This window comes from Vulpes lagopus, chromosome 1, assembly GCF_018345385.1.
Source record: "Vulpes lagopus strain Blue_001 chromosome 1, ASM1834538v1, whole genome shotgun sequence".
Taxonomy (NCBI): Eukaryota; Metazoa; Chordata; class Mammalia; order Carnivora; family Canidae; genus Vulpes; species Vulpes lagopus.
This window is the reverse complement of record NC_054824.1, coordinates 874,727-900,901: the sequence shown is the minus strand read 5'-3', so window position 1 is coordinate 900,901 and position 26,175 is coordinate 874,727. Positions and strand designations below refer to the sequence as shown.

Here is a 26,175-nt window from a genome sequence, read left to right as displayed (position 1 = left end):
CCAGGGGGGCGGGGCGAGGCGCGCGTCATCCCTCCGCGCCGGCCGCCAGGAACCGGAAGTGACGGCGGCGGGCGGCGGGGGTCGGGGCTGCGCCCGAGCGCGGCCGGCGCGACACCGGCTGGAGGAGACGCAGCGCCCGCGCCGCCGCGGAAGCGGGTGGTCCGGCCGGCGCGGGTCTGCGGCTGCGCAGAAGCCGGTCCTGCCCCGAGGCTGCCCCCGGATCGCGCCTGCGGCGCTGTTCCCCGCCCCCCGAGGACGAGCGTCCGGCGTGGGCGTGCGGACTGAGGCGCGGGGCTCCGTGTGCTCGTGCTCCGGGGGGCGGGTCCCCTGCGTCGTGCACTGAGCGGACTGAAGCTCCGTGGTCGTGACCCCCGCGCGGGAAGTGGGACGTTTCTAGGCCACTTGGGGAGCAAAACCACATCACGGGCTCGGGCCGTAGGTCGGACGAGACGGGGTTGCCTCACGTTCCATCTCCTTTCTGCCCTCACGCGGTCGAACGGAAGCCCTGGGCCGCTCTGCGTCGGAGCCTTCAAGCCCTCTCCGTGCTGCCCCCTGGCAGCTAACGCGGAGGCTCGGCGGACGGGCCCTGGAAGCAGGGGGTGCCCCGGTCAGGGAAGGGCCCAGAGGGCGGCGCCTCCGCGCAGGTCACTAGCAGCACCGCGCGCGGTCCCGGACGGGACACTGACGCACGGAGGAGGAAAGGTGAGGGCGGGCGCAGGGGCACACGGGGGCGCGCGGGTGCACACGGGGGGGCGGGTCACAGGTGCGCGGGTCACACGGGGGTGCGCGGGTGCACACGGGGGGGCGCGCAGGTGCACACGGGGGGCGGGTGCACAGGGGGACGCGCAGGTGCACACGGGGGGGGCGGGGGGGCAGGTGCACACGGGGGGGCGGGTCACACGGGGGTGCGCGGGTCACACGGGGGGCGGGTGCACAGGGGGACGCGCAGGTGCACACGGGGGGGCGGGGGGCAGGTGCACACGGGGGGGCGCGCGGGTCACACGGGGGGGCGCGCAGGTGCACACGGGGGCGCGCAGGTGCACACGGGGGGCGGGTGCACAGGGGGACGCGCAGGTGCACACGGGGGGGCGGGTGCACACGGAGGTGCGCAGGTGCACACGGGGGGGCGGGGGGCAGGTGCACACGGGGGGGGCGGGTCACATGGGGGTGCGCGGGTCACACGGGGGTGCGCGGGTGCACACGGGGGTGCGCGCAGGTGCACACGGGGGGGCGCGCAGGTGCACACGGGGGGGCGGGTGCACACGGAGGTGCGCAGGTGCACACGGGGGCGGGGGCAGGTGTACACGGGCAGGCTGGCGGGTTCCTGGCTCCCAGACGGAGGATGCAGGAAATACACCAGTGGCAGCGCTGCAGCTTATCTAGGATTTCTGTGTGCCAGGGGCTCGTGGTGTCCCCGGGGGACCTGACCTTGGTGTCCCAGGATCTCCCAGTTTGGTGAAGGCTGAGCAGCAACTCTATCGGTGGGGCAAACACAACCAAAAAAAAAAAAAAGACATTTCTTGAAGCCTCTGTTGCCATATCCAGGGGCTGCAGTAGTAGAATAGATGGGCTTTTGTGCAGAAAGAGATCTGCCTGCCACCTGTCCCTCCAGAACCACAGCTCCTTGCTTTAGAGTTCAATGCTTTTTAAAAATGCAAGGAGTCCCTTTTTATTATCAAAGTAGCCCTTTGGGGTTATGTTTCTGTATCCCTTGGAGGACAAACCACACTAGTTTCTAAAGGGAGAGAATTGTTACAAGAGAATAAGGAGCGGCGTGTACAGGTAATGTGGAGGGGCTGCTGCAGGAAGCGGACCCTAGCTGTAGGACTGAGAACCAGGTCCCGTGTTGTTGGAACCTGGATCTCTAAGGAGGAGGTGGCTATGTGGCTGGGCCTGGCATTTCTGGGAGGCAGACGTTTGAAGGGCAGGCACTGGACAGCTGGTGGGGAGGACGCGGGGCCTGCAGCTGCTGGGAAAACTGTGGCCTGGACTCAGCTACTGTGCTCGGAGGCTCTGCTGCTGCCAGGGAGGAGCTCGAGGAACAGAAGGTGGGGAGGAAGGCCAGGCTGCAGCGTGGGGTTGTAGGGTCACAGCATCACTGGTTATTCGGTGCATGTTTCTGGGGCAATACCTGCATTGCTTGGGTCTGTGGAAGAACGGTTGACAGCAGGGCTGAGTGGGGAGTGAGGCTTCTAGGGGACGGGAGGAGTGGATGGTGGCACGGAGATACTGAGTGGGGTGCAAAAACTCTAAGTGGCCAGCTTCCAAAATAGGAACTGCTGGGGCTTAATCCGTAATGTTAAAGCAGACTCCCCTTGACTTGATCAGATGAAGACCCCATAAGTTTAGTCCCAGAGAGTGACTCCTTTGCAGGTTTATAAGATGATGTTAGTGTGATGTGGGGATAATTCTGAGGATTTGGGTATTATTGAATCCTTCACATGGAAGCAGTGTGGCACTTCTGACACCACATAAAGAATCAGAAGTATGCTTTTTATTGACATTTTAGTTCATGATGCTTGATTTTCTGCTTTTCCATTCCACATTTAAAAAAATAACTCATTTTGATAGCTTTGAGACAGTACAGGAACACTGGAAGGAACGATGCACTATCTGTAAGACGTGCCAAGCTTCTGTAAACTCCTAACAGATCTTATTAATAATTTCACATCTTTAACATTTATTTGAAAAAGTTTCTGTAAACTATCTGTAATTAATATTTAATCACAGTATTTTGAACACAGCTCTCATGGTAGTTAGAAAGTGTGTTAGCAGTAGCTATACCCAAGTATATTCTGTCCTAAAGATGAAACAGGACTTTCTTATGACTTGAATATATAATTGATACCCCTCTGTTTTTATTTATTTTAAATAGTGTCTTCTATGTTTTATATTTCAGATGCTGATAGAGGATCCAATTACCACTTGTCTTTCTCCCTCTGTCTATGATATGATCTGTAAACTCGGGTTTGAAGTCAAAGAAAGTTGTGATATCAACAGCATTGTGACTCAGAGGGGTGAAGTATGCTGGCAGACAGTCACAGCCTGTGTGGTTTATACAGAATCAGGTCTGTATGTTCTCTGCACCCCAAGCATCTGTCTGCCTGTTCGTTTAAAATGTGTCTTAACTGAGGGAACCTGGCTGGCTCAGCGGTTGAGCATCTGCCTTTGGCCCAGGGCGTGATCCTGGGGTCCTGGGATCGAGTCCCACATCGGGCTCCGGCATGGAGCTTGCTTCTCCCTCTGCCTGTGTCTCTGCCTCTCTCTCTGTGTGTCTCTCATGAATAAATAAATACAATTTTTAAAAATAAATAAAATATTTTGACTAAAATTTTCCTTTCTGACCATTGCTTCTCTTAGTTCTAGGTTGTTGTAATACAGACCTAGCTCAGAAGAGGAGGAGGATCAGGTGACAAGGGAGGGACTGAGGCCGGGGAAGCCACGTGTAGGAGGGCTGCAGGTGGCTCGGTCTCACTCTTGCTCTAGGCTGGCAGTCCAGGTGGGAGACAGAAGAAAGTAGGAATCCAATGAATTCAGGGTAGGAAATGACCACTAATATACTGTACAGCTGTTGTAAATATTCCAGGCATTATTGTACATTTTTTAGAGCAGGGATGTGGATTGAGAAATTTAGTAATAGTTATAAAAGTTACAGACGAATGTGGTCTGGCCCAGCGATTTCATCCCAGGGATTTATGAGACTGGCACACTTAGAGGTGTGAAATGAAAGAGCGTTTGGGTAATGCTACTCTTGGTGCCATTTTGTAGGCAAAAATGAAAAAAAAAAAAAAAGCCCAAACATTGGAAACAGCAAAATATACAGCAGTAGGGGAACGGTAGAGTAAATATGAACGTCATGTGGTTGTGGGAAAGAATGAGCCCATCTCTCAGAGCCACGTGGCTAAGTGAAAAAATTGGAACAGCATATGTAATTGTATTTACTTGTACGCACATGAATATTTCTAAATATGCCCGAGGAATTGATAACAGCAGTTGCTATAGGAAAGAGAACTGGATGGCCAAGGGAGACCTTCACATTTGCATATGTTTTGGGTGTGAACTGTGTGAATGTTCAGTTTCAAATTTATCAGAAAATTAAAATTCAAATGTTTTAAAATAATTGTCATTGAAATCTTACCGTCTAACAATATCAAGTATAAAGAATCAGGTTAAAATACATATACAGTATAAACCTGAGTTTGTATAAACTAATGAACAAGTAAAGAAAACATTTTCTCTTGATTAACCTTTTTTGATTTTCCAAACCCTACTGACGTGTATATTTTTTCTTTATCATCAGATAAGCACCATGTAATTTACTTCCAACAATATCTGAGTATCCAACAATATCTTTACTGTAATTTCAACAATAAACCTGTTGTTGATTTTGTGGAAACTTCATAATTAAAGTACTTTTTCTTTGATGCTTTAGGCATTTTCATCCCATGATAGGGAGCTGTGGCACTAACACTTGTCCTCTTACCCCTGAAGCGCAGAGTCTGGATTACCGGGGAAGCGTGATGCTGCTGGGCCCCGTGTGTGCGGCTGTCCACTCACACTTGTTATCTCTGACCAAGGGGCAGTTTGAAATTCGATACATGCCGTGGCTGCAGTGGACAGCTTTTCCAGAGGTTTGGCTTGTGAACAACCTTTAGAAATAAAAGACCCTGCAAAGTCTGCTTTGAGGCCCTCAGTACCTGCTAATGTTAAAGGGTCTCCTCCATCCACTAAGGCCTCCACCTGTGAAATGGCTCAGGTTGCGAGGGAAACGGACTGTTACGCAGCCTCCATGGCCTGAGCTGGGAAACAATCTTGGAGCAAAGGAAGGTTTTTGCTGCACTGTCCAAACTGGAGGTTGGGGAGGTAGCTGGGTGTGTGGGCACTGGCCCGGGGATAGATGAGAACGTGCTGCTCCAGAGAAAAGCGGAGACGTTATGGACAGACAGAAAGGTGTTCTTGAGATGGTGGGACGAGGAAATGAGGTGGGGAGCTTGGCTTGTGGAGGGCAAATGGGGACCGGGGAGGAGGAGCAGCGTGAGGCCACCTAAGCTGGTTGGTCGGTCGGTGCACTTGGCGCATTTAATGACCACAATAGAGCAGTAACCATACACGCTCTAACTCTAAAATACTTTGAATTTCCTGACATGGAGAAGAAGGGTCATCGCTTCTCCCCTTGTAATGGCTCTCAGGACTGCCTCACGCTTATCTACTTCTACGAGCTAATCAAAATTGGAAACAAGATTTAGGTCAAAATATTTGACAAAATATTTAGGTCAAGATATATACGGTTATGTCAGATTTATTGCTTTCAATAAATCTAATGAAAAAAATTTTAAAGGAAGAAAAAACTTTCAAAATTCCTTAGATATTAAACATTTTTAAAATTCTATATGTACTGTTAGAGTTGAGTTTTGAACCACACGGGGGTTAAGGATGCCCACCCCCTTGCAGTCAGAAATCTGCATGTAAGTTTTGACTCCTGCAGAGCTGAACGGCTAAGAGCCTAGTCTTGACCACAAGCCTAACGTAGGCAGTCCATTAACGTGTGTTTTGTATGTCTGATGTTTTATATACTATATTTTGACGATAAAGTTAGAGAAAAGTCATTAAGAAAATCATAAGGAAGAGAAAAATACAATACTGTACTCTATTTACAGAAAAAATTCACATATAAGCCGACCTGTGGAGTTCAAACCCGTGTTCAGGGGTCAACTGTATATTTATATAGAAATTGTTTACCTATACCAAAAAGTCATGAAAATATACTGGTTGAAGCCTTTAGAAGTTTGAATTTCATCAAGAGTACTGCTACTCTGGGAGATATTTCTTGCTGAGCACACATTCTACGGTGTGTCTTATTCCCCACAGTTATTTCCTGAACTGATTGATGCTCTGGAAACCCCTGGGGCTCCGGCTCTTCCTCTCGGCTTGATGAAGCTGACAGCGTGTCTGGAACGGGCTCTGGGTGATGTAAGTGTGCGAAGTCTTCCTTTGTTGCTTTATTAAAGCGTCTGAATGAACATAATGCTGCTACAGCTGTACCCAAATTTCTTGATTTTTAGTTATCGTTTCCCTGTGAAATGTATTCATTTGGCACAGATGTTTAATATTTTTCTTTGTGAACGATTACGAAATCAAAACTCTGGTGTCTCCAGTGCTGTTCTCCCTCATTTGTACAAACAGTGGCTTTATGGGTGAGTTTTTTCTTCATATTGTTGGGCTCATCGTCATCAACTCTGATACAGTCCTTGTTTGAATTTTAGGTATTTTTACTGAATGGGAAGGAATGCCCCTTTCTTTTGAGAGATCTTCTCGCATCCGAGGAGCTTGCTGAGGTCTTTGGACGGCATGTGGTAAGCTCGTCCCTCTGAAGCTGATGGACACAACACAGCTAGGCTTTCGTTCCTCCAACACGGGTTTGGCATTAGGAAGAACTAACTATAGCTGTAACTCAGGCACGTTCTCCTTTCAGAATTGCCGCTTTTCCAGCCACGAGACAGGCCTTCCCTACATTGAGTGAACGTGGTGGCGTGGCCTCTGCACTGCCGCCGCGTGCTCTGGGGATGCCAGATGGACCATTTGAGCTCTAGTGCTTTCAGGAATTACACATTAGTAATTATAATGATAACAACTTATTATAGAATAAAACTTTAACCATTTAGGGAGTGATATTATAGTTTTATCATAAAATCTCAATTTTTTTAAAATGTGGGAATTTATGCCCTTGTGCAAGTGTTCAGACTTAACGGCGGAGAAAATTAGATGTCAGTTTAAAAACATGCAGAGCCGTGTACTTTTCCAACCTCTTCTACAGGCCACGTGACCAAGGTTGTTTAAGACTAATGAACAACCCTTGGGCATCGGGTGAGAGGGGTCAAGGTGCAGAAGGAAGCCAGGGTAGCGCCCTGCCTCCGGCGGAGCTCGCTGAGCCGGGGGTGTTTACGATGCTCGTGTAATATGTTACCAGCTAGACTCCTTGTTCTTGGATAAGAAGTCTCTTTAGTGCCTGAATCTGGTTCGTGGTCAGCTTCAAGGTCCCTTCCGTAGTGGAGAACACGGAGAGAGATCAGGCCCAGAATTCCCGTTGTTTGGAGCTGCTCTGTGCCGTCCGCCTGGCTGCTCTTAGCCTTTTGCCGACTTGCAGCCACATTCAGCCCCCGATAATTCTCCTAGCTCATCGGCCTGTGTACTTCTGATTGCTCACACGGTATGAACGGGAATAAAAGTAGTAAATGAGAATAAATGTAATTAAAAGAGTATTATTATGATTACCAATACTAGATAATTACTCTTCAAGTCTTAAAAATTGGTGTGAGCGTGAAGAGTTTCTGGAGTTGCCGAGGGTTCTGATGCTCGGTTGAGACCCCTCTCTGTAGCTTCCGCTCTGGCTTGTCCTGCCCTTTGGGAGAAATTCAGAATACATCTGTTTCCTCTGCTCAGCGAGAGTCCTTCAGGCGTCTGAACACCGCTCCCGTCCCTTCCATGCGCCTTCTGGAGACTCACTGTTCTCATCGTGTGACTTGGTTTCGAGTTTCTTTAGTTTCTGCTATCTTCCATTTTTCCTGTATCTGTTCCAAAGTGTGGCCCCGAACTCAGAGATCGTGCACGGCTCTTGCCGTCTGATGAGTAGGATCCCATACTGGGCATCTTTCCTTCATAGCGGAGTCTGGGAGTTTCCAGGGGTGCTCGCCCGTTGGGCTGGGGCGTCAGTGGGCCACGGGCCTGCCACTTGGGGCCACCTTCCGGGTCTGCCCACGCAGGCACGCTGCCCTCCCCGCACCTCTGCCCACCTGGGGAGCAGGTTCACAGGCAGGACGAAGGCAGCGGAGCCGGCATGCACATCCCCGTTGGTAGGTCGGGGCCCTGAGGCCGGCTTGCAGCTCTCCGTGCTTGGATGCTGCTCTGCAGAGCGGGGCGGGTGTAGTGCCCCTGGGGCTGGTCCTGAGGATAGTGGGTGTGAGACACACACAAGCTGCATCTGACACACAATGTGCCCAGCAAAGGTCGCTTGAGTGCTGTCACCGCAAGTGCCGTGTGCCAGGCGGGGCGTCGAAGAGGAACACAGACGTTTTCGCGCTACTCTATCAGTTATCTGCCCGTCGGTGATGATTTCACTGTTCAGTACCCTGTTCTTGACCTGGTCAGATGGACGTGCTCAAAGTCTTCATCGGATCCCCCTGTGGCCTGAACCTGCGGAACATCCTATGGCATGGCTTCGCGTCCCCTCATGAAATCCCCCCAAAGTACGTTATGGGGAAAGTAATTCTCTCTTCGACCTACTTAAGAGTTTGTTTTATTTTGAATTTTCTATTGGGGAAAAGCGTGTTTGGGGAAAGATGAGAGAGTTTGAGGCAGGAATGTGAAGATTAGACTGAGGTTGATGAACAACTGGAGTGGTGATGGGGTCGGTCACCACTGACTTCCACGCAGAGGCAGCTGTGAGGCTGAGCCTCATGGAGGTGCCGGGGGGCGGGGAGTGGGGGACCCCGAGACCTGCACTGGCGAGTGCCCAGCCCTTGTACAGCTCAGGGCCACAGCAGGGCCCTCCTGCAGTTCACTGCTGGTGTAGCCTCTTATCTTAAACTTGTTTTCTGGAAGGCAGACCTTTTTATCTGTATGTCAGTTCATTTCCCTAACAGATCCTGCGCGTTTTGCACTAGATACTGTTCAGTGATGATACTGTTGACGGCGGGACTGGGCCAGCTGCTGGAGAGGTACTTGCAGCGAACGGAGGCTGTGCTGACGCGCCGACCTCTCGTAGCCCTTACAGGCCTGGAGGAGTTGGCCGTTTTCCCCGGCAAGTACCACATGCATCCTGTGCCGGACTGTGTCCTTGTAGGGAGAGGTGCACGGTCAGGGAGTAGCAGACGGCCTCGGACGCCCTAGGCACACTGCTGCTGCTCCAGACGCCAGAAGATGCCTCTTCCACTTTGCTCCACGGAACCTGTGTCACCCGCAGCGCCGCGGGGTGGGGGTCGTGGTGCGGGAGTACTTGCTAGTGTCCGGGTAGTTCTGCCTCTGGTGCGTTGAGGGAGGCTGGCTCCGGACCTTTGTGTAACATGCATTCCCTGCTCCTTTGTGCGCGGTCCTGATGCCGGAAGCGCCACGGCACAGGTGGTCTCCTCTGCTGTCTCTTTTATTTTCATGACAAAGCCATTTACCAGATTAATGGGGGTGGGGACATGACACTTTGAAAGTGCCGTCAAACGTCAAACCGTGTTTGCTCCGAGCCCATTCCTTGTCCGCTGCAGCAGCAGAGCCGTGGGAGCTGAGTTTCTGATGTAAATCATGGTGGGAATAGCCCAGATCCTAGGGTCCCGAGGCCCTAGTCTTTTTGTGTCATGGACCCTTTGGCTGCTGACTGCCAATAATACATACCTTGTTTCTTAGAGCAGTTTTAAGTTTGGAATAAAATGGACACAGTGGAGAGGGAGGTGCAGAGATTCCGTGCCCCGACCGGCACCTGCACAGCCTCCCTCTCATCCACACCCCCTCCAGAGGCACCTTCATTAGCAAGGACGCGGCATCGTCGCGCAGAGTCCGTAGTTTGCCCCAGGGGTCACTGTCGCTCCTCTGTATCTTACCCTCTTGGTCAATGTGGTCAGCAGGTCAGCCCTGATGTCCTGTGCTCACAGCTGTGGCGTCATGTGCGTCCCCTTGCCCCGGAGGGTGCTGTGCTCACCTCCGACTCTGGCCCTGGCCGGTGTGTGACGGCATGGGCGCCAGCCCCGGGGGCCCTGGGTCATCCGCTGCAGGGGTCGGCTCGTGGGCATCCACCTGACTCTGCTTACATCGCTCTTCCACGGATTAGGGTGACTGTGCTTAAAAATACTTGTTATTTTGCAGATGTCACTTCTGAGGTACTTTCCGTGTTAGAAGAGATGGTGAAGAAATCCACTTTCGTATCGAAGGTCATGTTGCCGTACTGGGAAGCTGCATTAATCAGGTTCAGATCACACAGGTAATCCTGGGTTCCCGACGGCACGGAGGCCTCTCGCTCTCAGGAGGATTGCGTGCTACGCATCAGCCCGCTGCTGCCCTTGCCCCTGACAATCACTGCTGGGAATCAACTTTTCAGTATCTGTTGAGTTGTTACTCTGAGAGAACCGTGTGTCCCGCCTTAAAGAATCCTGAAACAGGGGCGCCCGGGGTGCTCAGCGGTTGAGCATCTGCCTTCGGCTCAGGACGTGATCCTAGGGTCCCGGGATTGCGTCCGACATTGGGCTCCCTGCTCAGCGAGGAGTCTGCGTCATCCTCTCCCTCCGCCCCTGCTTGTGCTCTCTCTCTCTCCCCACTCTCTCTCTCTCTCTCGTTTGCTCTCATTCTCTCTCCCAAATGAATAAATGAAATCTTAAAGAACCCTGAAACAAGGAGGTACATTCGATTCTGTTTCCTGGGGAGCAGAGCAGATGCACGAGTTGTTCAGAAGGCCCGTGGCCTTTCCCTCCCTCTAGGTCCTGTTGTCTACATTTGTTCATACCCTGAAAATCCACCGAAATCCTGGTATTTGAGCTTTTCTTGCAAGTGATGAGAAGACTTAGGCAGGTCTTTGATGATGTTTTATTCCCTTGGAGCTTCTATTTTATTCATTCATTCATTCATTCATTCATTTATTTATTTATTTATTTATTTATGAGACACACAGAGAGAGGCAGAGATTCAGGCAGAGGGAGAAGCAGGCCCCATGCGGCGAACCTGACGCGGGACTTGATCCCGGGTCTCCAGGACCACACCCTGGGCTGTAGGCCGCGCTAAACCGCTGCACCACCGGGGCTGCCCTACCTTGGAGCTTCTAAGCATGTTCCATCTTACATCACAACAGTGGAAAATAGATTTAAAAATCCCGAGTCTAAGGAGACTGTGATTCCATGTTGTTTCCCACGCTAGCGAGTACTGTCACCGCCCCTCCCCCCCCCCGGCTTTGTGCACACACGGTAATATCTGGAATAAAGCTCCGTTGTTTGGGGTTGGTGCCAGTGTTCACTTTTAAAGCCTGAGATTTTCCTTTCATTTCACAGGTTTGCTGACTGCGCCATGTTGTTACTGACTCAGCTGGAGACGGGACTCAGGAGAGTTTTTGCCACCGTTAACGAGTGTCCGGAAAGACTTCTGACCGCTGAGGTACACGTGCTTTAGTGATTGACGGTGGTTGCCGCTGTGTTGACGGTTTCTGTGCCTAATTAAAGTCTATAATATCTCATTTTTGTTTACTGTTAAATGAATTTTTTAGCTAAGAATTTGCTTTGGAAGGTTTGAGTGTCATGTTTTGTGGCTTCCTATTATAATGATTTTATATGGCGTAATTTGCGTTTTGTGACTGTTTTGCTGGTTGTGTAGTATTTCCAAGTATTTCAAGCTCGCTGTCATAAAGGGAGAGAGCACTTATTTCCTCTCTGTAGCCATTCCCGCCGGTGTCCCCTTGTAGCCCTGTGAGGTGGCTCTGCTGAAGGACACGCCTTCCTCTGGGCCAGCAGGGCCGGAAGGCGTGCAGAAGCTTCTGGGGGGCTGTGCACCCGGTTACCTGTCAGGAGCGGAGGGAAGAGGCCTGGGGGCTGTGCCGGGCCAACAGCAGTGGCCGCCGTACCTTTCACTAGGTCAGCTTCCTCTTTCTGCCCCTTTCCAGAGGTGTTCCTCAAAATTCTGTTCCCAACCCTGCGCTCCCTGGATTGGCCCTGGGAGATCTTAGTCCCATGGGAACAACTGGAAAATCCTGGGAGCCTGACAAAAGTGAAAGCCCCACACATGGAGCTGGCGATGGGGCCAGAGCAGCGCCAGGACAGCTATGCGTGGCGGGAAAAGGCAGTGCATCCCCAGGACTGCCCCCTCGGACTCAGCTCTTCCACCCCCGAGGTGGGCTCACACCTGCCTGCGCAGAGGCGATGGGGGTGTTCCCCAGGCCTCAAACCACTTGGTTTCTAAGGAGCTCACTTTTTCTTCCACAACTGTGTTCCCTGGTATTCCTTCAATTCCTCGCTGCTCAGGCGCTGGGCAGTGGCCTCCACCCGGGCCAGGTCCCCTCCATCCACTCAGTGTCCCACCGTGCCCGCCCGCTCTCCTGGCGTCCCTCCTGACGCTCTTCCTTCTCTGATCTGTCCTCATGGCCACGGATTGTTTTATAAACTGACAAATACGCCTCCATTTGCTGGGGGCTCATCCGCTTAAAGCATTTTCACGGCCCCCAGACCCACAGGAGCTTCGCCCTTGCCTGGGGCATGCCTGACTCGGTGTGGCCCAGCCTGCGGGCCGTTCCCTTCAGATTCCTCCGGCGCCACCCAGCCCACCCCAGACCTGCATGTGTGTGTCTTTCTCCAGCTTTGCCCCTTCAGGCCACATTAGTGACCCCGGGAGCCTCAACAACCCAGGTTCAACACCTCCTCTTCCCGCATCCACCTTACCTCGAGTGCTTTTCTGCCTGATGTACATTCCTGTCGGGACAGGCACGTTCCTGTTCGGGTTCCTGCGGAGTGGGGTGCGTGGCCGTGTCCCCCATGCCCATGCCCGGTGCCTGTCCGTGGCTGTGCCCAGCGCGGTGTGGGCGGTGGTGTGGAGAGCACCCTCACCCGAGCGCTGGCTGGCGGGCCATTACCTGCGGCTGTGCGGTGAGGACACATTTCCTTACTCGTTGGCTGACCACACAAGCACATAGCAGGACCGTTTCTACATGGGAAGTAATTTAACAAAGAATGTCTGAAATTGTAGGCCAGGCTCTCATTCAGAATAAACGTGGCATCAGTTTATTTATAAGGCAGCACACATGGAAATGCTGTATTTATAAAGCTGTGAAGGCTGTGCACACGCTGTTACCGTTGACTGAATACTTCCAGCATAAGGTCTCTGAGATCAGGGGAAGATCGCGATGAGTAAGACGTTGTGACTTTTAAGGAGCTTATGTACGAGGAGTGAGGAATAAGACGTGTGTACCAATTCCATAAAACGAGGTAGACGTTAGTGCACGCAGTGTGTGAAGATAATGAAAAGTTCAGCTCTTTTGAGGAAGTACGGGGAGTATTTAGTAGAAATTGGATATTAAGAGCTCAGGAAAAATTTTAGGGTCAGTACTATAGGTTTGGGAGCTAAAGATGCAGACTTTAAGTATCCCATACCATAATAAATGTTGAAAGAAATTTCATAATGTTAAATTGAAAAAACTTTAACAAGTGTGAGAGGTTTTTCTTGAGAGCTGGATTCCACAAAATGCTGATTTCATCATAATGTGTGTACAAACTTACAGAATTTCCCAGCAGCCTTCCGAGGTGGGCATCAGTCGTGTCCCATTCTGCAGAGAAACCTGCATATGCAGGTGCTTGGGGTCTCGCTGCTGGGAGGCACGGAAGCCAGGAGTGGATGTCGAGGCAGCCGGCTCCAGAGCCCGTGTCTGTAGACGAGACCTGTGACACCAGGAAGCATGCGACACCCAGGCCCTTTGAGGGAGAGCACACCCAGTTGTGCTCACTCGTGTGCCGTCAGCCAAAATGCTGCGTGGGTGGGGCGTGCCTGTGAGGTGATGGGCATCCCTGAGCTGAAGCACCTGTGAGAGCAGCTGTGACCAGGCTCCCGCGCCCATTCACCATATTTTCTTGTCTTTAGTGATGTTTTAGGTCAATGACATTCTTCCCAGACCGTTGCTAAGTGAACATTTATTTTCAGAAGAAGGTTTCATGTTTGTGGCCATCTACTAGAATTGTCTTTCCTCCTTTGGATAATGTCATTTACTTACATTTGTTTTCATTGTTTCTTTTCTTTCCTTTTCTGAAGTCAACGGCTCTTTATACCACCTTCGATGAAGTAAGTAAGCCTATGGAGTATCTGGAAACAAACAAAACATTGTTTTTTATTACACAGAGAATGTTGATAGCTGTATATGCAGAAAAAAAAAACTTTATTATAGAGTTAAGTGTTGTTTTCAGGCTAATTTTGAGATTCAGTGATTGATTAACCTGGTTTCTAAAGTTATAGAAAGAGCAACGTTGGAAAATGCCAAGAGATATTAATATTATATGCTATAATTACTTAGAGGTTACATTTTAGATTTAAGATTGACATTTGTTTTGCACATGAAATATGCATGAACTACTACTGTAAATGCACAGTATACCCAGATGCATTTAATCTGTGAAGTGGGTGTGGGATTCTGAAACTAAAAATCTGGAATACTAAAAATTGCCATTGAAAATATCTTTTACCACTTTAGAGTGTAGAGGCTTTTGTGAGTGTGTAATTCTGGTTAAGAATTCTTTTTTTTTTTTTTTTTTAAGATTTTTATTTATTTATTCATGGGAGACAGAGAGAGAGAAAGAGAGAGGCAGAGACCCAGGCAGAGGGAAAAGCAGGCTCCATGCAGGGAGGGAGCCTGACGTGGGACTCGATCCCAGGACCCCCGGATCACACCCTGGGCCCGAAGGCAGACGCTCAACCACTGACCCACCCAGGCGTCCTGTGGATAAGAATTCTTACATAGCCTCAAGTGTGACTTCACAGAGTTGGCCTACAGGAGGAAACAAAGTGGAGAGTCTTTGTGGAGTGATTGGGGCCTTTAAGATAATTCTTAGATTCCTTAGTGAATGGTTGGCAGGAGGCATTAAGCACATGCCTGTTTACCTACAGACTTTATTCCATTAGGTAAATAACTTGTTATAATTTAATACATAATATGTTTGATCCTATGAGGATTAAATTATATAGTGTAGTCATATCTGTATAGGATTAGGGTCGATAGGGCAGCCCAGGTGGCTCAGTGGTTTAGTGCCGCCTTCAGCCCAGGGCCTGATCCTGGAGACCCAGGATCGAGTCCCACATCAGGGAGCAGGGAGCCTGCTTCTCCCTCTGCCTGTGTCTCTGCTTCTCTCTCTCTCTGTGTCTCTCATGAATAAATAAATAAAATCTTAAAAAAAAAAAAAAAAAGGATTAGGTTCTATAGGGTTGGATTGGGTGGTTGGGCTCTGAGCTCTGTGGGGAGTTAAGAAGCGGCCTATAAAGTAACTCCGATGTATACTTATATCCACACATACAGAACACACATGCACATGCATGCACACTTATTCCTGTGAAGGTACATGAACGCATACAAATATAAACACATGCAAGTACACATAAATACACATAATACACACCCACACTTACACACGAACACATGCAGACACAAATGTGTATATGCACATACCTATAAATATACATGCAGCACAGAAATGTGCACAGATATATACACACACCCACATAAGTACATATACACACACGTGTAAGTACACGTCAACATATGTTATGTGCAAATAAACACCCACGCACCTATACACAGGAACATACCTGTAAATACACACATGCACATTTATGCACATAAATACACATCATCACACACATGTATGTGCATGTAAGTACACATAAGGACCCATATACACACACAACTAAGAAGACATGTATATTCACATTTATTCCTGAAATCATTATACTGGTTAAGAAAAGTTGTCTTGAGCGAGTGGCTGCTGTGTGCTTAAGGCTGTCCGTGTTTCATGTGCTTCGGGCTTCTATGTATGTCATACCAAGATGCTACGTCCTAGGCTCTGAAGGTTCTGTATGTGATGTGTGCATACTAATTATTTATTTTCGGTGTTTTAGATGTTGGCAAAACACTTGAGTGATGGCAAAATCAATCAACTCCCTCTTTTTCTAGGAGCGCCTGCAATGGTAAAGTACTAGCCCTTTCCTGATCTGACATCCTTCTGTTTATGGAGGTGATTAGCACTTCTCCAAAATGAAATTAGTCTTGGCCTGTGATATGCTCACAATAGTGCCCCTGAGCCATTCCCGCGCTGTCTCAGTGCCACGCACGCGGCCCACGCAGCTCGGGTACCAGGCTGCCTGCTGCCCATTTAAATGTCCTGTTCTGAGTCCTGCTGATACGGCTGCCCTGTTCCCAAAGTGCACGTGGATTCCTTATGGAGTGTGGTGCTGGAGGAGCCGGGTTCGCCCTATGAGCAGCCGCAGAAGTCAGATGTGACCAGGAGCTGAGCGTGTCGGATGAACGTGGATAGAGACGCAGAGCCATTCCCCATTTCCTCCCAAAGATATTACTGGGGCTCCTTAGGACCATAAGGAGAATTTTTACATTTATTCCTCTGAACTGAGACTTACTAGCAGCTTAGACTTTAGTCCCTGTGTGACATTAGTGGGATTCTGTGGACTCTTGGCGTGTCATTTTTGGCATCAGGAAGTTAGGATGATGGAGCCAGTGTGTGTGTCCATCCTGAATCTCCAGGACAGTCTGTCCACGGGCAGCTTGCCTGTGTCCTCACTTCTCTTCCTGCTCCAGCCAGTGGTATTAGGGGAGAAGCAGCTGTCTGTGTCGGCTTCATAGAGAATGTGATCTGAGAGGGGGTGCAGAGGGAGGCCCCCGGACAGGGAGAGGCCAGGGCTGTGAGACAGGACAGCAGTGCTTTCTCTATAGAAGGGAGGTCAGCTTCCAGGCCTGGACACCTCAGCCTCTTCCTTCAGAGGGATGTGGGTGAGACAGGGTGAGGATTCCTAAAACACTGGAGCTCCCATGGACACTCCTGCCCCGCGCAATGGGGAACAGCTAGAACCAGGGGTCCCAGGGACAGTCCTGCCCCAGGCTGTGGGGGGGGGGCAGTTAGAGACCAGGGCTCCCAGGGACAGTCCTGCCCCAGGCTGTGGGGGGACAGTGAGAGACCAGGGCTCCCAGGGACAGTCCTGCCCCAGGCTGTGGGGGGACAGTGAGAGACCAGGGCTCCCAGAGACAGTCCTGCCCCAGGCTGTGGGGGGACAGTGAGAGACCAGGGCTCCCAGGGACAGTCCTACCCCAGGCTGTGGGGGGGGGCAGTGAGAGACCAGGGCTCCCAGGGACAGTCCTACCCCAGGCTGTGGGGGGGGGCAGTTAGAGACCAGGGCTCTTAGGGACAGTCCTGCTCCAGGCCGTGGGGGGACAGTGAGGGACCAGGGCAGTGGCCACAGTTAGGACAGTTCCCAATGAGATCCCAGCATGATCCGGGGCTGTATTACCTACACTAACTGTCTCTAAAGCTCCGTGTCCTCGCGTCTGTCCCCCGACCCTGCTCCTCCGATATGTGAGGCATGGCCAGCCGGTTCTTTCTTCCCTCATTTGAAAAAACTAACATCATATTTTCTGTGTTTATATTCCGACAGGAGTTTCTGTGGGATTTCCTGAACCATCAGGAGGGGCCCCGTCTGAGAGACCATCTAAGCCACGGGGAATTCAACTTACATGAATTTCCTAGAGAGGCAACAACCCAGTTGCTTGCGTTCTCCATTGTGCTGTTACTCAGATTCACCGATGAAGATGTGTCGACGGCCTTTAAGGTAACATATAGGGAAGAGAGGCCTTAGGGGCGCTCTTGCTCAGCTGTGACCAAATACAGTTTATTTTGAAAGGTAATTAACCCTTAATCGCCCTTTCTTTGAATATATTGGAGTGAGAGTGTGCCTCTGTCAGAACACATCATTGTGACTTGATTACGCACATGTATTTGCTGTGACAGGTGAGCGGATGATGTGCCGTCTGATTCCCTTCAACGGGGACAGGACACCACAAACCAAAGAACCAGCATAAAAGATTAAATGTATCACAAAATTTTACGAATGATTCAATTGGTTGGGTGGAATAGTTGCATCGATCGATAAATTAATTCTTTTTATTATTTTTAAGCAAATCATCCAGGGTAGTTATTGACTTTAATCTTTTTTTTCAAACGATACATGTAACGATTGCTGTAAAACACGTTCAGAAGTTCAGACAAAACACAGACCATGATAGGAGAAGTGACAGCCCTCAGGGACGCCTCCTCGTGGGGTGGGTGCTGCTTCCGTGCCTTCCCAGGAGCACGCTGTGCAGCCACGGGGGCCGTACCTGTTCTGGAGGTAGCACTTGTTCTACCTTGGTTTATCAGCTGCTCGACCTGTGCATCAGTGTACCCTCATTTATGGTTTACGTAAGCTGCTCCTCACGAGGGGTGGGTCCCAGTGTTCCCCCATGCGCAGCTCTCCTGGCTGGTGTCGGATTGCACACCCTTGCTCACTTGGGCGCCCGTGAACTGGTAAAACTGAGTCCTGAAGCAAAGTGAAGACGTGTTTTTATCTGTTTGTTTTGAGTTACTCTGCTTTTATTGTGTTTGCTGGAAATGTGCGATTATTTCGTGAACTATTAATGTCTTTTGCTCCATTTCATGCATGTTATGTTCCTCGTTGGTTTATTAGCCGTACTTGCCCCCCAGTGTGCGTGTTGCTTACTTGTCTTGAAGTTCTGAGGCCTTTTCGTTTTGAGTTATGCACTTGGAATTATTTTTAAGAGACACTTTGCTTTCTAAAATTATAAATATAGTCATGCATTTCCTTGGTAGCTTTATCGGGGTTTTTTTTTTACCCCAATTAACATCCTTTGGTCCGGCTGGAATTTATTTCACCTGGGAGGGAGTTAGAAAATTTAGGTGCACTTCTTCTTCTTCTTCTTCTTATTTTTTTGACATATGTCTTGCAAGTTGGCCCAAGAGTGTTTAGAAGACTGACATCTGTGTACTGTGTGCAGTGGCTTGTGACTCCGTAGTGACCTTCAGGACAGTTCAGTGTCTGTAGGGGAACTTTCCCATCTGTCGTCTCTTCCCGAATCTCCTGCCTCCTCCCGATGAGGATCGTAGGCAAACCTGTGTAGTTAAAAATAAACACGAAGCCCAAGATTAACCCAGCAACAAACAGGAATGGGCTCTGGACGGATTAATTTAGGGATAATTGATGGTTCTTACGATATTGAACATTACTCCCGAACGTGTGTCTCCATGTCCTCGGCCTTCCCTCCCTGAGCCTCTCCCGAGGGGCTGCGCCATCCAAAGGCCAGACCCCTCCTCTCCTTGCTTGTCCACGTTCTTGTTCCGTCATCCACCTTAGACTTTGTCTCTGGTGCTCCTGTGCCACGTGCTGGGCCGAGCTGCCCCAGCCTTCTCCTGGGCTCCCTGCAGGTGGTCCTTTGTCCTGTTGTCAGCCCAGCAACCGGGGGACCCCTCGGGCCCCCCTCCTCATCCTCCGCCCTCCCCATCCTCCACCCTCCCATGGCCTCGGTCTCAGAGGAGCCGTGTGTCCCGGCGGCTGCGGGGCTTCATCACTGACCTGCACCCGTGCAAGGTGTGGCTGCCCCACGCGGAGCTCGCCCGCCACCTTGTGCACAGAACCCTCCACTGGGCCGTAGGACTCGAGGCCTTGAGTGGATGAGAGGCTTAGTGTCTGGACGTTTAGAGACTCGCTCGGTGCTGTTGAGAGTCGTAGGGAGGGCTCCCGGCTGGCAGGGGTGTACCGAGGCCGTCAGCCGTCAACTCGCCGCCTCTCCTGTTCCCGATAGTTGTTACTCAGCCGGCTTGGGCTTTCCAGCCACAGAGTTACATCAGCTGTAAGGAATGTCATTTTTACTCTTTCTTTCAGTATTTTCAGGTTTAGCAATTACGTGGTTATACCTGTATGACTCTTTTGGTTGTATTGGTTTTTAAATTTAAATTCCCGTTCTAGTTTTTTAGGAGATGTTCTTATATTTTCTAGTTGTTATGAGGTTTTTTTCTTCTTTCTTATGTGTTTCTGGTGTCACTGATGGTGGACGAAGAGCACACACGGCCTTTGTCTTCGTTGTTAATTGGCTTCATTTAGAAAACTTGTATTGGTTATGATTTGACCACAGTCTAAAACCTGTTCCATGAGGAGTCCTGCTCTGTTACAGCTGAAGGGGGTTTGGTGAAGGAAGCTGGTGAGACCGGGGCACTGTCGTGTGACTCACACTCAGCGGGAGGAACCAGGGCCAGACCACACGTCGCAGTAACCCTTGTCTGTTTTCTCTGAACCAGGAAAAGGCAGCGATAAAGTCATTGGTCGCTCTTGCAGAGGGCTACACTGCTCACTTCCACCCAATTTCTCAGCTTAAAAAACAGGTGAGCCGCACATGGGCCATCGGGAGGGGCACATGGGGCTCCTGCGGCAGAGACACCCACGGGTCTGGCAAGCAGAACCTCAGGGTCGCCACCAAGAACCTCAGGGTCGCCACCAGAGGCTGGCTCCGTCCCTCCGTCCCTCTGAGCCTCACGCCCCTCATCCCGCGGTGGCAGTCGCGGCAGTGTTTGTTGTTTCCGGTGATGTTAGCACGGGAGGAGTGGTGACTGGGTCACGCGGTACGGCCTTGACTCGGGACTGCTCCCACTCCGTGTGCCGTGGTGAAGGATGGCACACGAGACCAGCGCTTGTTCACTTGTGAATGAGAACAAGCAGAACATGGACTTTCAGGTTCCAGGGTGGAAATTAGCTTGGGTCCTTTATTCTCCACGTAGCAGGATGTGAACGTGCAAGGCCAGATGGGGGTCATCTCCAAGAACAGAATAATCAGGATACCTGCCAACATAGACGTTTATCAGTGAGCGTGCCCTCTAGACGGAAGCCGTCGCATCCACACATCAGGGTTTAGGGAGAGATCTGCAGCTGCAGCTGGAAGAACGGCCCGAGAGGATGGGGTCTGACGGTGTCACACGGCTAGAAGGGGTTGTCAGCAGTCGAGGTGCAGAGGCCCGGAGGTGTTGTAGTCTCCTGGCGCGATGTGAGAGGAGGTCGACCCGAATACCTGCGTCTTGCGGGCTCTGGGTCAGCAGTGGGGTACCGGGTACTTCATCTGCCTGTCGTGACTCCGAGCTTCCCGGGAACCAGTTATTGGAAGGGAGGACCAGGACCTGCCTGCAGGACTCCGCCCTACAGAGAGGACAGAAGGGGGCATGTGGCAAGGAAGGGGTGATGTCCCAGAAGGAAGAGAAACTTCTGGAAGGGAGGCTTTGCCTGTAGACCTCTGTGGCTGAGTCTGGTCTCGCGAGGCCCCCTGTTCCTCGGCTGCTGCTTCCACGGCCTGGTTGTGGCCCCTCCGTGCCCCACGGGGGTATTTCCCACAGGGGGTCTTTCAGACCATCACCCTCTCCTGCAGCCTTATTCCCGCCGTGGGATTCAGTTCTCATTCGGCAGCCTTGCATCCCGTTCTTCTTAAGGTCATTGCTCTGCTTATTGCTGCTGCATAAATTACCTGCTGTCAGTGGTGTCAGCAGTGTTTCATGAGTCAGAAACTTGGGGTGGGCTCCCTGGCTTGGTGCTTCATCTGTGGAGAGAGGTGGAGCAGGGCCTCCCGGGCCGTCCTACCTGGCTTCCAGAGTCCCGCACCCTCACGTCCACCGTGTCGTCCGGGTGAAGGCCGCTCCCGACAGGACGGGCCACGTGGTAACGTCCTCCTAATCTCCTGTCAGTGTCCCAGTGAATAACTGGGGTTTCAAATGTTGTAAGATGTGTAACGATTTTACCCATAGTGTCTTCTGGAGAGTGGTTGCTGCTAACAGTTTGCGAACATTGTTTCCAGACTTGCTGTAAAGTCTGTAACACCAGTAGGACATCTCCCTCTCAGGTGCTGAGCTGTGAGAAGAGCATCAGGGTGTGGCCCCTCCTGCCTTTGCCCCAGGAGGCTGAGGAAGCAGCCAGGTGAGTTCTGTGGGGGGTCGTGTAGACCTCATGGTCCCCGGTGAACCTCTGAGTGAGGCCTTGGCCAGGTCACGGGCGGCCCAGGCGCAGGGGTCTTGCTAGGCCGCGGTGCCGGTGCGGACGGAGCCATCTCCCTGCTGGCAGCCCAGCCGGGTGGTGGGCCGTTGGGGAGACCGGGCCCACAGAGACGAGAGGCAGGCCTTGTGGGGAGGGGAGGGGTCCTCTAGAAATATTTAGTGGTTGGTTAGAAATAGGATCTAAAGGTTGGAGAGAAGGGGGCAGAGAGAGATTTTGGAATCAGGATATAGCAGATCCATCCCGAAGGAATAATAATTCGGTGATTTGTTGCTTATCTTTTGTCAACAATTTTTTGCTTTTAGCATATCCTATAGTTTATTTTTACCACTGCCCCGACAGTGGCTTTTTCTTTTTGTATTTGGGGAAAACAAAGTTGTAGATTAAGTGCGTTGCTCAGTGAACCATTAAACACGTGCACAGGCCCCGACTGGGCATCTGCCTCATGGTCATGTGTCTACATATCTTCTGTTTTTCAGATTAGAAGGTACTTCCGAAGCACATGCCTGTAAGTCTCTAATCACAGAAATCCTGCGTGAGCTGTACCACCACCTGCCTGAGAGCCACGGTGCTGTCAGTGACGGGGACGGTCTTCCTGCTGAGACGTGAGTCTCTGAGAACTGCCCCAGACTCCCCTTTTCTGTGTCAAAGTTGGCGAGCTTGGGGCAGCACTCGATCCCATGGTGGCCGTGCCTCGAGGGCGGGGAGGAGGCCTCCATCACTTGGGCGGTGCTGGTGGGCCTGAGGTGCCCCCTGCACACTCGTCCCCGCAGGGAACGACGCGGCGTGTTACCTGCCGCTGCTCCCCACAAGCTGACTGTGGAGGGGCCCAGCAGTGAACACGCCCCTGAGAACCCACACTCTCATCCCCAGGTGGCCCCAGCTGATCCGGGAACTCTGCAGCACCCCCGTCCCCACTCTGTTCTGTCCCAGAACCGTTGTGGAAGTGCTGACCGTGCTTCGAAACATCAGCACACAGTGTGCCCGTGCGTCCGGCCAGGTGGTGGCCTCTGCGGGGCTGAGACACCAGCAGTGGGTGGAAAGAAGGCTGCGCTCCCGGCAGAGGCAGACCTACCTGCACATGCTCGGCAGGTGCGTGGCTCCCTGTTCTGGTCCGGAACAGGCCCCGCTGGGCAGGCCTTCCCTTGGGAGGCCGTTCTAATTCTTCCTTGCAGGGGAACTTACGGCACATCCTGTTTTAAATACTGTTGTGATTTTGGTGCATGAGAACGTGGGTGCTACTGACCCCGTGAATATTTGGATTTAAAATATTACCAGGTTACCTCGGGTATGCCATCATTCTTACCTGTTGTGTTCTTAGGACGTTCTACATCTTTAGGAAATCACCATTTTGGACAAATTCCTGTAACTCTGGTTGAGAGATATCTGGGTCTATAAAGCTTTTAATGGGTTTTCCTTGGCTTCTTCTGGAAGGTACACTCCTACCAGCAGTTTAGAAGATGATGCCTGTTAGGTTACGTCCTTCCCCAAACAGGGTATATTTTTCTAAAAAGTCTCTACCGGTTTCATGGGAAAGATAGTATCTTCCTCTGACTGGAATATCTTGGTGTCCTGGAGACACCAAACATGTTCTCAAGTTTGAGCCATTTCTATGTGTCTTCTTGTGAGAGTCGGACAGCACGGTCCGTACAGACATCAGGCTGCAGGAAGGATGCTGGCAGCAGGCACGGTGACCCGGAGCCCACAGCGGCGTCCTGCTCCTGAGCGCCGCTGCCGGAGGGCTGGGCTGGGGCTGGCGGGCTCCTGGGGGGCGGGGAGCGGGTAGGGCAGGGGGGCCACGGCGCAGTGGGGGCCCAGGGAGACCACCACGCAGGCAGCCTTCTCTTGCGTAGTTTGAATTTAAGTCCCCTTGGAAAAAGGATTTTTGAGAAAGAATGTTCACTGATGAAAGTGCAAAATACTGAGCGTTTGTCAAATTTTAACTTCATCTTTTTTTAGTATTAAGCTGCTGTCTCCTGTGCTTTACCTGATTTTATTACTGATTGCACTGGAATTGGTCAACATTCACGCAGTTTGTGGAAAAAATACTTCGGAATATCAACAGTATCTAAAGTAAGTGTGTCGTCCTTATAAGACTTGAAACTATATTTTGGTGGATTAAGTGGTTTTCACTTGCAGTGGTTTCTTTTCTTTGATTTTTCTTGTTTGTTTTTAAAAACCCCACAGTCTTGGTTGGCTCTTCACTCGTTTTTCTCTGTGGGTTTTGGTGTAAGTGTGTGAACCTTTAAAACTAGCACCCGTGGTAGCGTCATTTCAGAAAATTAAATGTGATGCACTTGCCAAGGCTTTTAGGATCTGTCACCCTGTGTGATGACAGCACTGCCCAGGGAGCGATACCTCCCGTGCCTCCTGCCTAGAATGAACATGAAAACATGATGCATTTTCTTAAAGAAACGTAGGACCCAGGTGAGAACCAGGGTGGTCGAAGCCGATGTGCAGAGGCTTGCGGATCCGTGGTTCCAGATGGGGCCCCCCTGCCCCCGGCACGGTTGGCACTCTGACCGGGGGTCCTCCGAGCACGCAGGGTGGGAGCAGTGCCCGGCCTCCAGCACGGCGTGCCTACAGCTCTGCACGGCGACGGCCCAAAGTGATGTTGCCAGACAGAGTCCTCCCCGGCTGAGGAGCTCTCCACAGGAAGCATCTGGGGACTTTTGTTATATTTAGAATTAGAAGTTGGGGCACATTTTAGACTACTTGGCAGATGGGGAAGACCTAGGAGCACAATGTGCCCCCCACCAGTCGGAGGGTCCCCGGGAACAGCTGGTGAACGCCTGCAAGCACGGCTGGGTCAGAGCTGGGCGCCGGCGGTCGGACAGCGGCCCCCACACCGCGGGGCTGCTGGGCTCGCAGGCGCCCCGCCCAGCGCATTGCGTGCTCACGTGGCATTCAGTCCAGACGGTCTCCAGCCGTTTCCGGGAGCGCGGTCCCTACGTACAGCCGTCTACCTGACCTGAGAGTAAGTTGAAGCCGGCGCTCGGGCGTGCAGCCCGTCTCTCCAGGGACGCTTACAACGCAGCTTCTGTGTTCCGTGCATTTCTTTTTCTCGAATTTGCAGACAGAAATTAAGTGTAGTCCTTTAGTTTTAATTCCGAAAGGAGAAGAGTGCATTTAAATCATTGTTGCATTTTATAATACAGTAACGAAATTAATTTCTTCTTGTTAAAACAGGTTCTTAAAGTCAATCTTGCAGTACATGGAGAACCTGGTGGTTTACACCAGCCAACAGAAGAACAAGTGGAGCGAAACCATCGCTCTTACGCGCACAGCTCTGCTGAAAATTTGGACTTTCAGTGAGAAGAAACAAATGTTAGTACATTTAGCCAAGAAATCCACGAGTAAAGGAGTCTTATGAGAACGCGTACCGTCAGGATGCTTTCGGCGACATCTGGAAACCCAGCCCGGAGAGGCTTTACCGGCACAGAAATTGAAAAGCCGAAGGTAGGGCGGCTTCCAGGGTGTGTTTGATCAGGGATCAAGTTCCGTTTCCCTGCAGCTATTCCTGTGTTTGTGTGAACCTCAGGCTGGGCCCCCCCAGAACCAAATGGCTGCAGCACCTTGGCCCCCACCATGGCACAGTGTCCACAGGAGGGGGAGCTTTTCCCCCGCATTCCAGACACTCTTGGAAACAGTGTGGGCAGGACCCTGCCCCCTGCTCCCCCTGGCCCGGCTGCATAGATGCCGCTCCTGAGCCACCACCGGGGCACGGAGAGAGAGCCTGGGCCAGCCCGGCCTCATCCCTGGAGCTGAGAGTGAGGTTGGACAGTCCAGACCCCATGGGACAGCTGGGGGAGGGTGTGCTGGGCAGACACGGGTGCCAGGCAGCAGGTTTGCCCTTTGGTGTGTGGCCGGGGGAGCAGGGGCCCTGGCATGTGTCTGGGTCTGAAGCTTTTGCCTGGCCCAGGGAGAGCTGGAGGACTGGGGGTCAGGGGTGCAGTCGCCCCCATCCCGCTCGGAGAGCCAGAGTCTGCGATTCTCGGCTCTCAGAGCCGCTGCAGTTGCCTGGAACATCTGGGAAGCGCGTGCCGTCGTCTCGGGGGTGGCAGCCCTCAGGACCCCGTGAGGCCGCCCCAGACCTCAGGTGTGCGTGCGCACTGGGCCATGCACAGCGAGTCGTGGCCTCCCTCCACTGTCCAGATCTGCCTCGCGGGTTCCAGCCAGTGTCTGGGTCCCAGGAAGGGCTCTACCATGTGTGTTTCTGGCTTCTCTGCTGTCGGAGAGCAGGGCCAAGGAGACCTCAAGGGGAAGGTGTGGTGCTGCGGGACGACACACTCCAGCACGTCCCGTCTATCCCTTTGCCCACTCCACCCCTCACCCCCTTGTAAACCAAGCTCCTGGGTAAGGACGGGGCACCGAGCCTCCACCCCCTCTGTGCAGCCTCCCCTGGGGCAGGACGCGGCCCCAAACCCCACATGTCCAAGCCGCTGCTCCTGGGACACGTTCTTTTGCAGTGTGGTCACGGCCTCCCTTGGACAGACTAATCTGGGTGATAGTTTGTGGGCTTAGCCCCTCTACCCTCCTGCTGTTGGAGCTGGGATGGAAAAGGGGAAATAAAGAATGGGTGCACTTACGAGCGCA

The 26,175-nt window shown here is 51.7% G+C and overlaps 1 protein-coding gene across 3 annotated transcripts; it reads left to right on the top strand.

The window, feature by feature from the left end:
- The first annotated feature begins 47 nt into the window (after positions 1–47).
- On the top strand, positions 48–26,175 carry ERMARD (ER membrane associated RNA degradation). Of its 3 annotated transcripts, XM_041757527.1 has the most exons (18): positions 48–702; positions 2,900–3,068; positions 4,492–4,631; positions 5,869–5,970; positions 6,264–6,353; positions 8,146–8,243; positions 8,661–8,797; positions 9,847–9,961; positions 11,019–11,121; positions 13,756–13,785; positions 15,610–15,678; positions 17,155–17,328; positions 19,848–19,931; positions 21,431–21,504; positions 22,059–22,184; positions 22,453–22,671; positions 23,539–23,652; positions 24,769–26,175. In XM_041757527.1, the coding sequence occupies exons 2-18, from the start codon at positions 2,900–2,902 to the stop codon at positions 24,950–24,952; spliced, it is 2,028 nt and encodes a 675-aa protein (XP_041613461.1). In that variant the 5' UTR covers positions 48–702; the 3' UTR covers positions 24,953–26,175. The 3 variants fall into 3 exon arrangements, with proteins under 3 accessions (XP_041613461.1, XP_041613477.1, XP_041613469.1); XM_041757535.1 differs by lacking the exon at positions 48–702 and having other exon boundaries at positions 2,943–3,068; positions 4,497–4,631; XM_041757543.1 differs by lacking the exons at positions 48–702; positions 4,492–4,631 and having other exon boundaries at positions 2,939–3,068.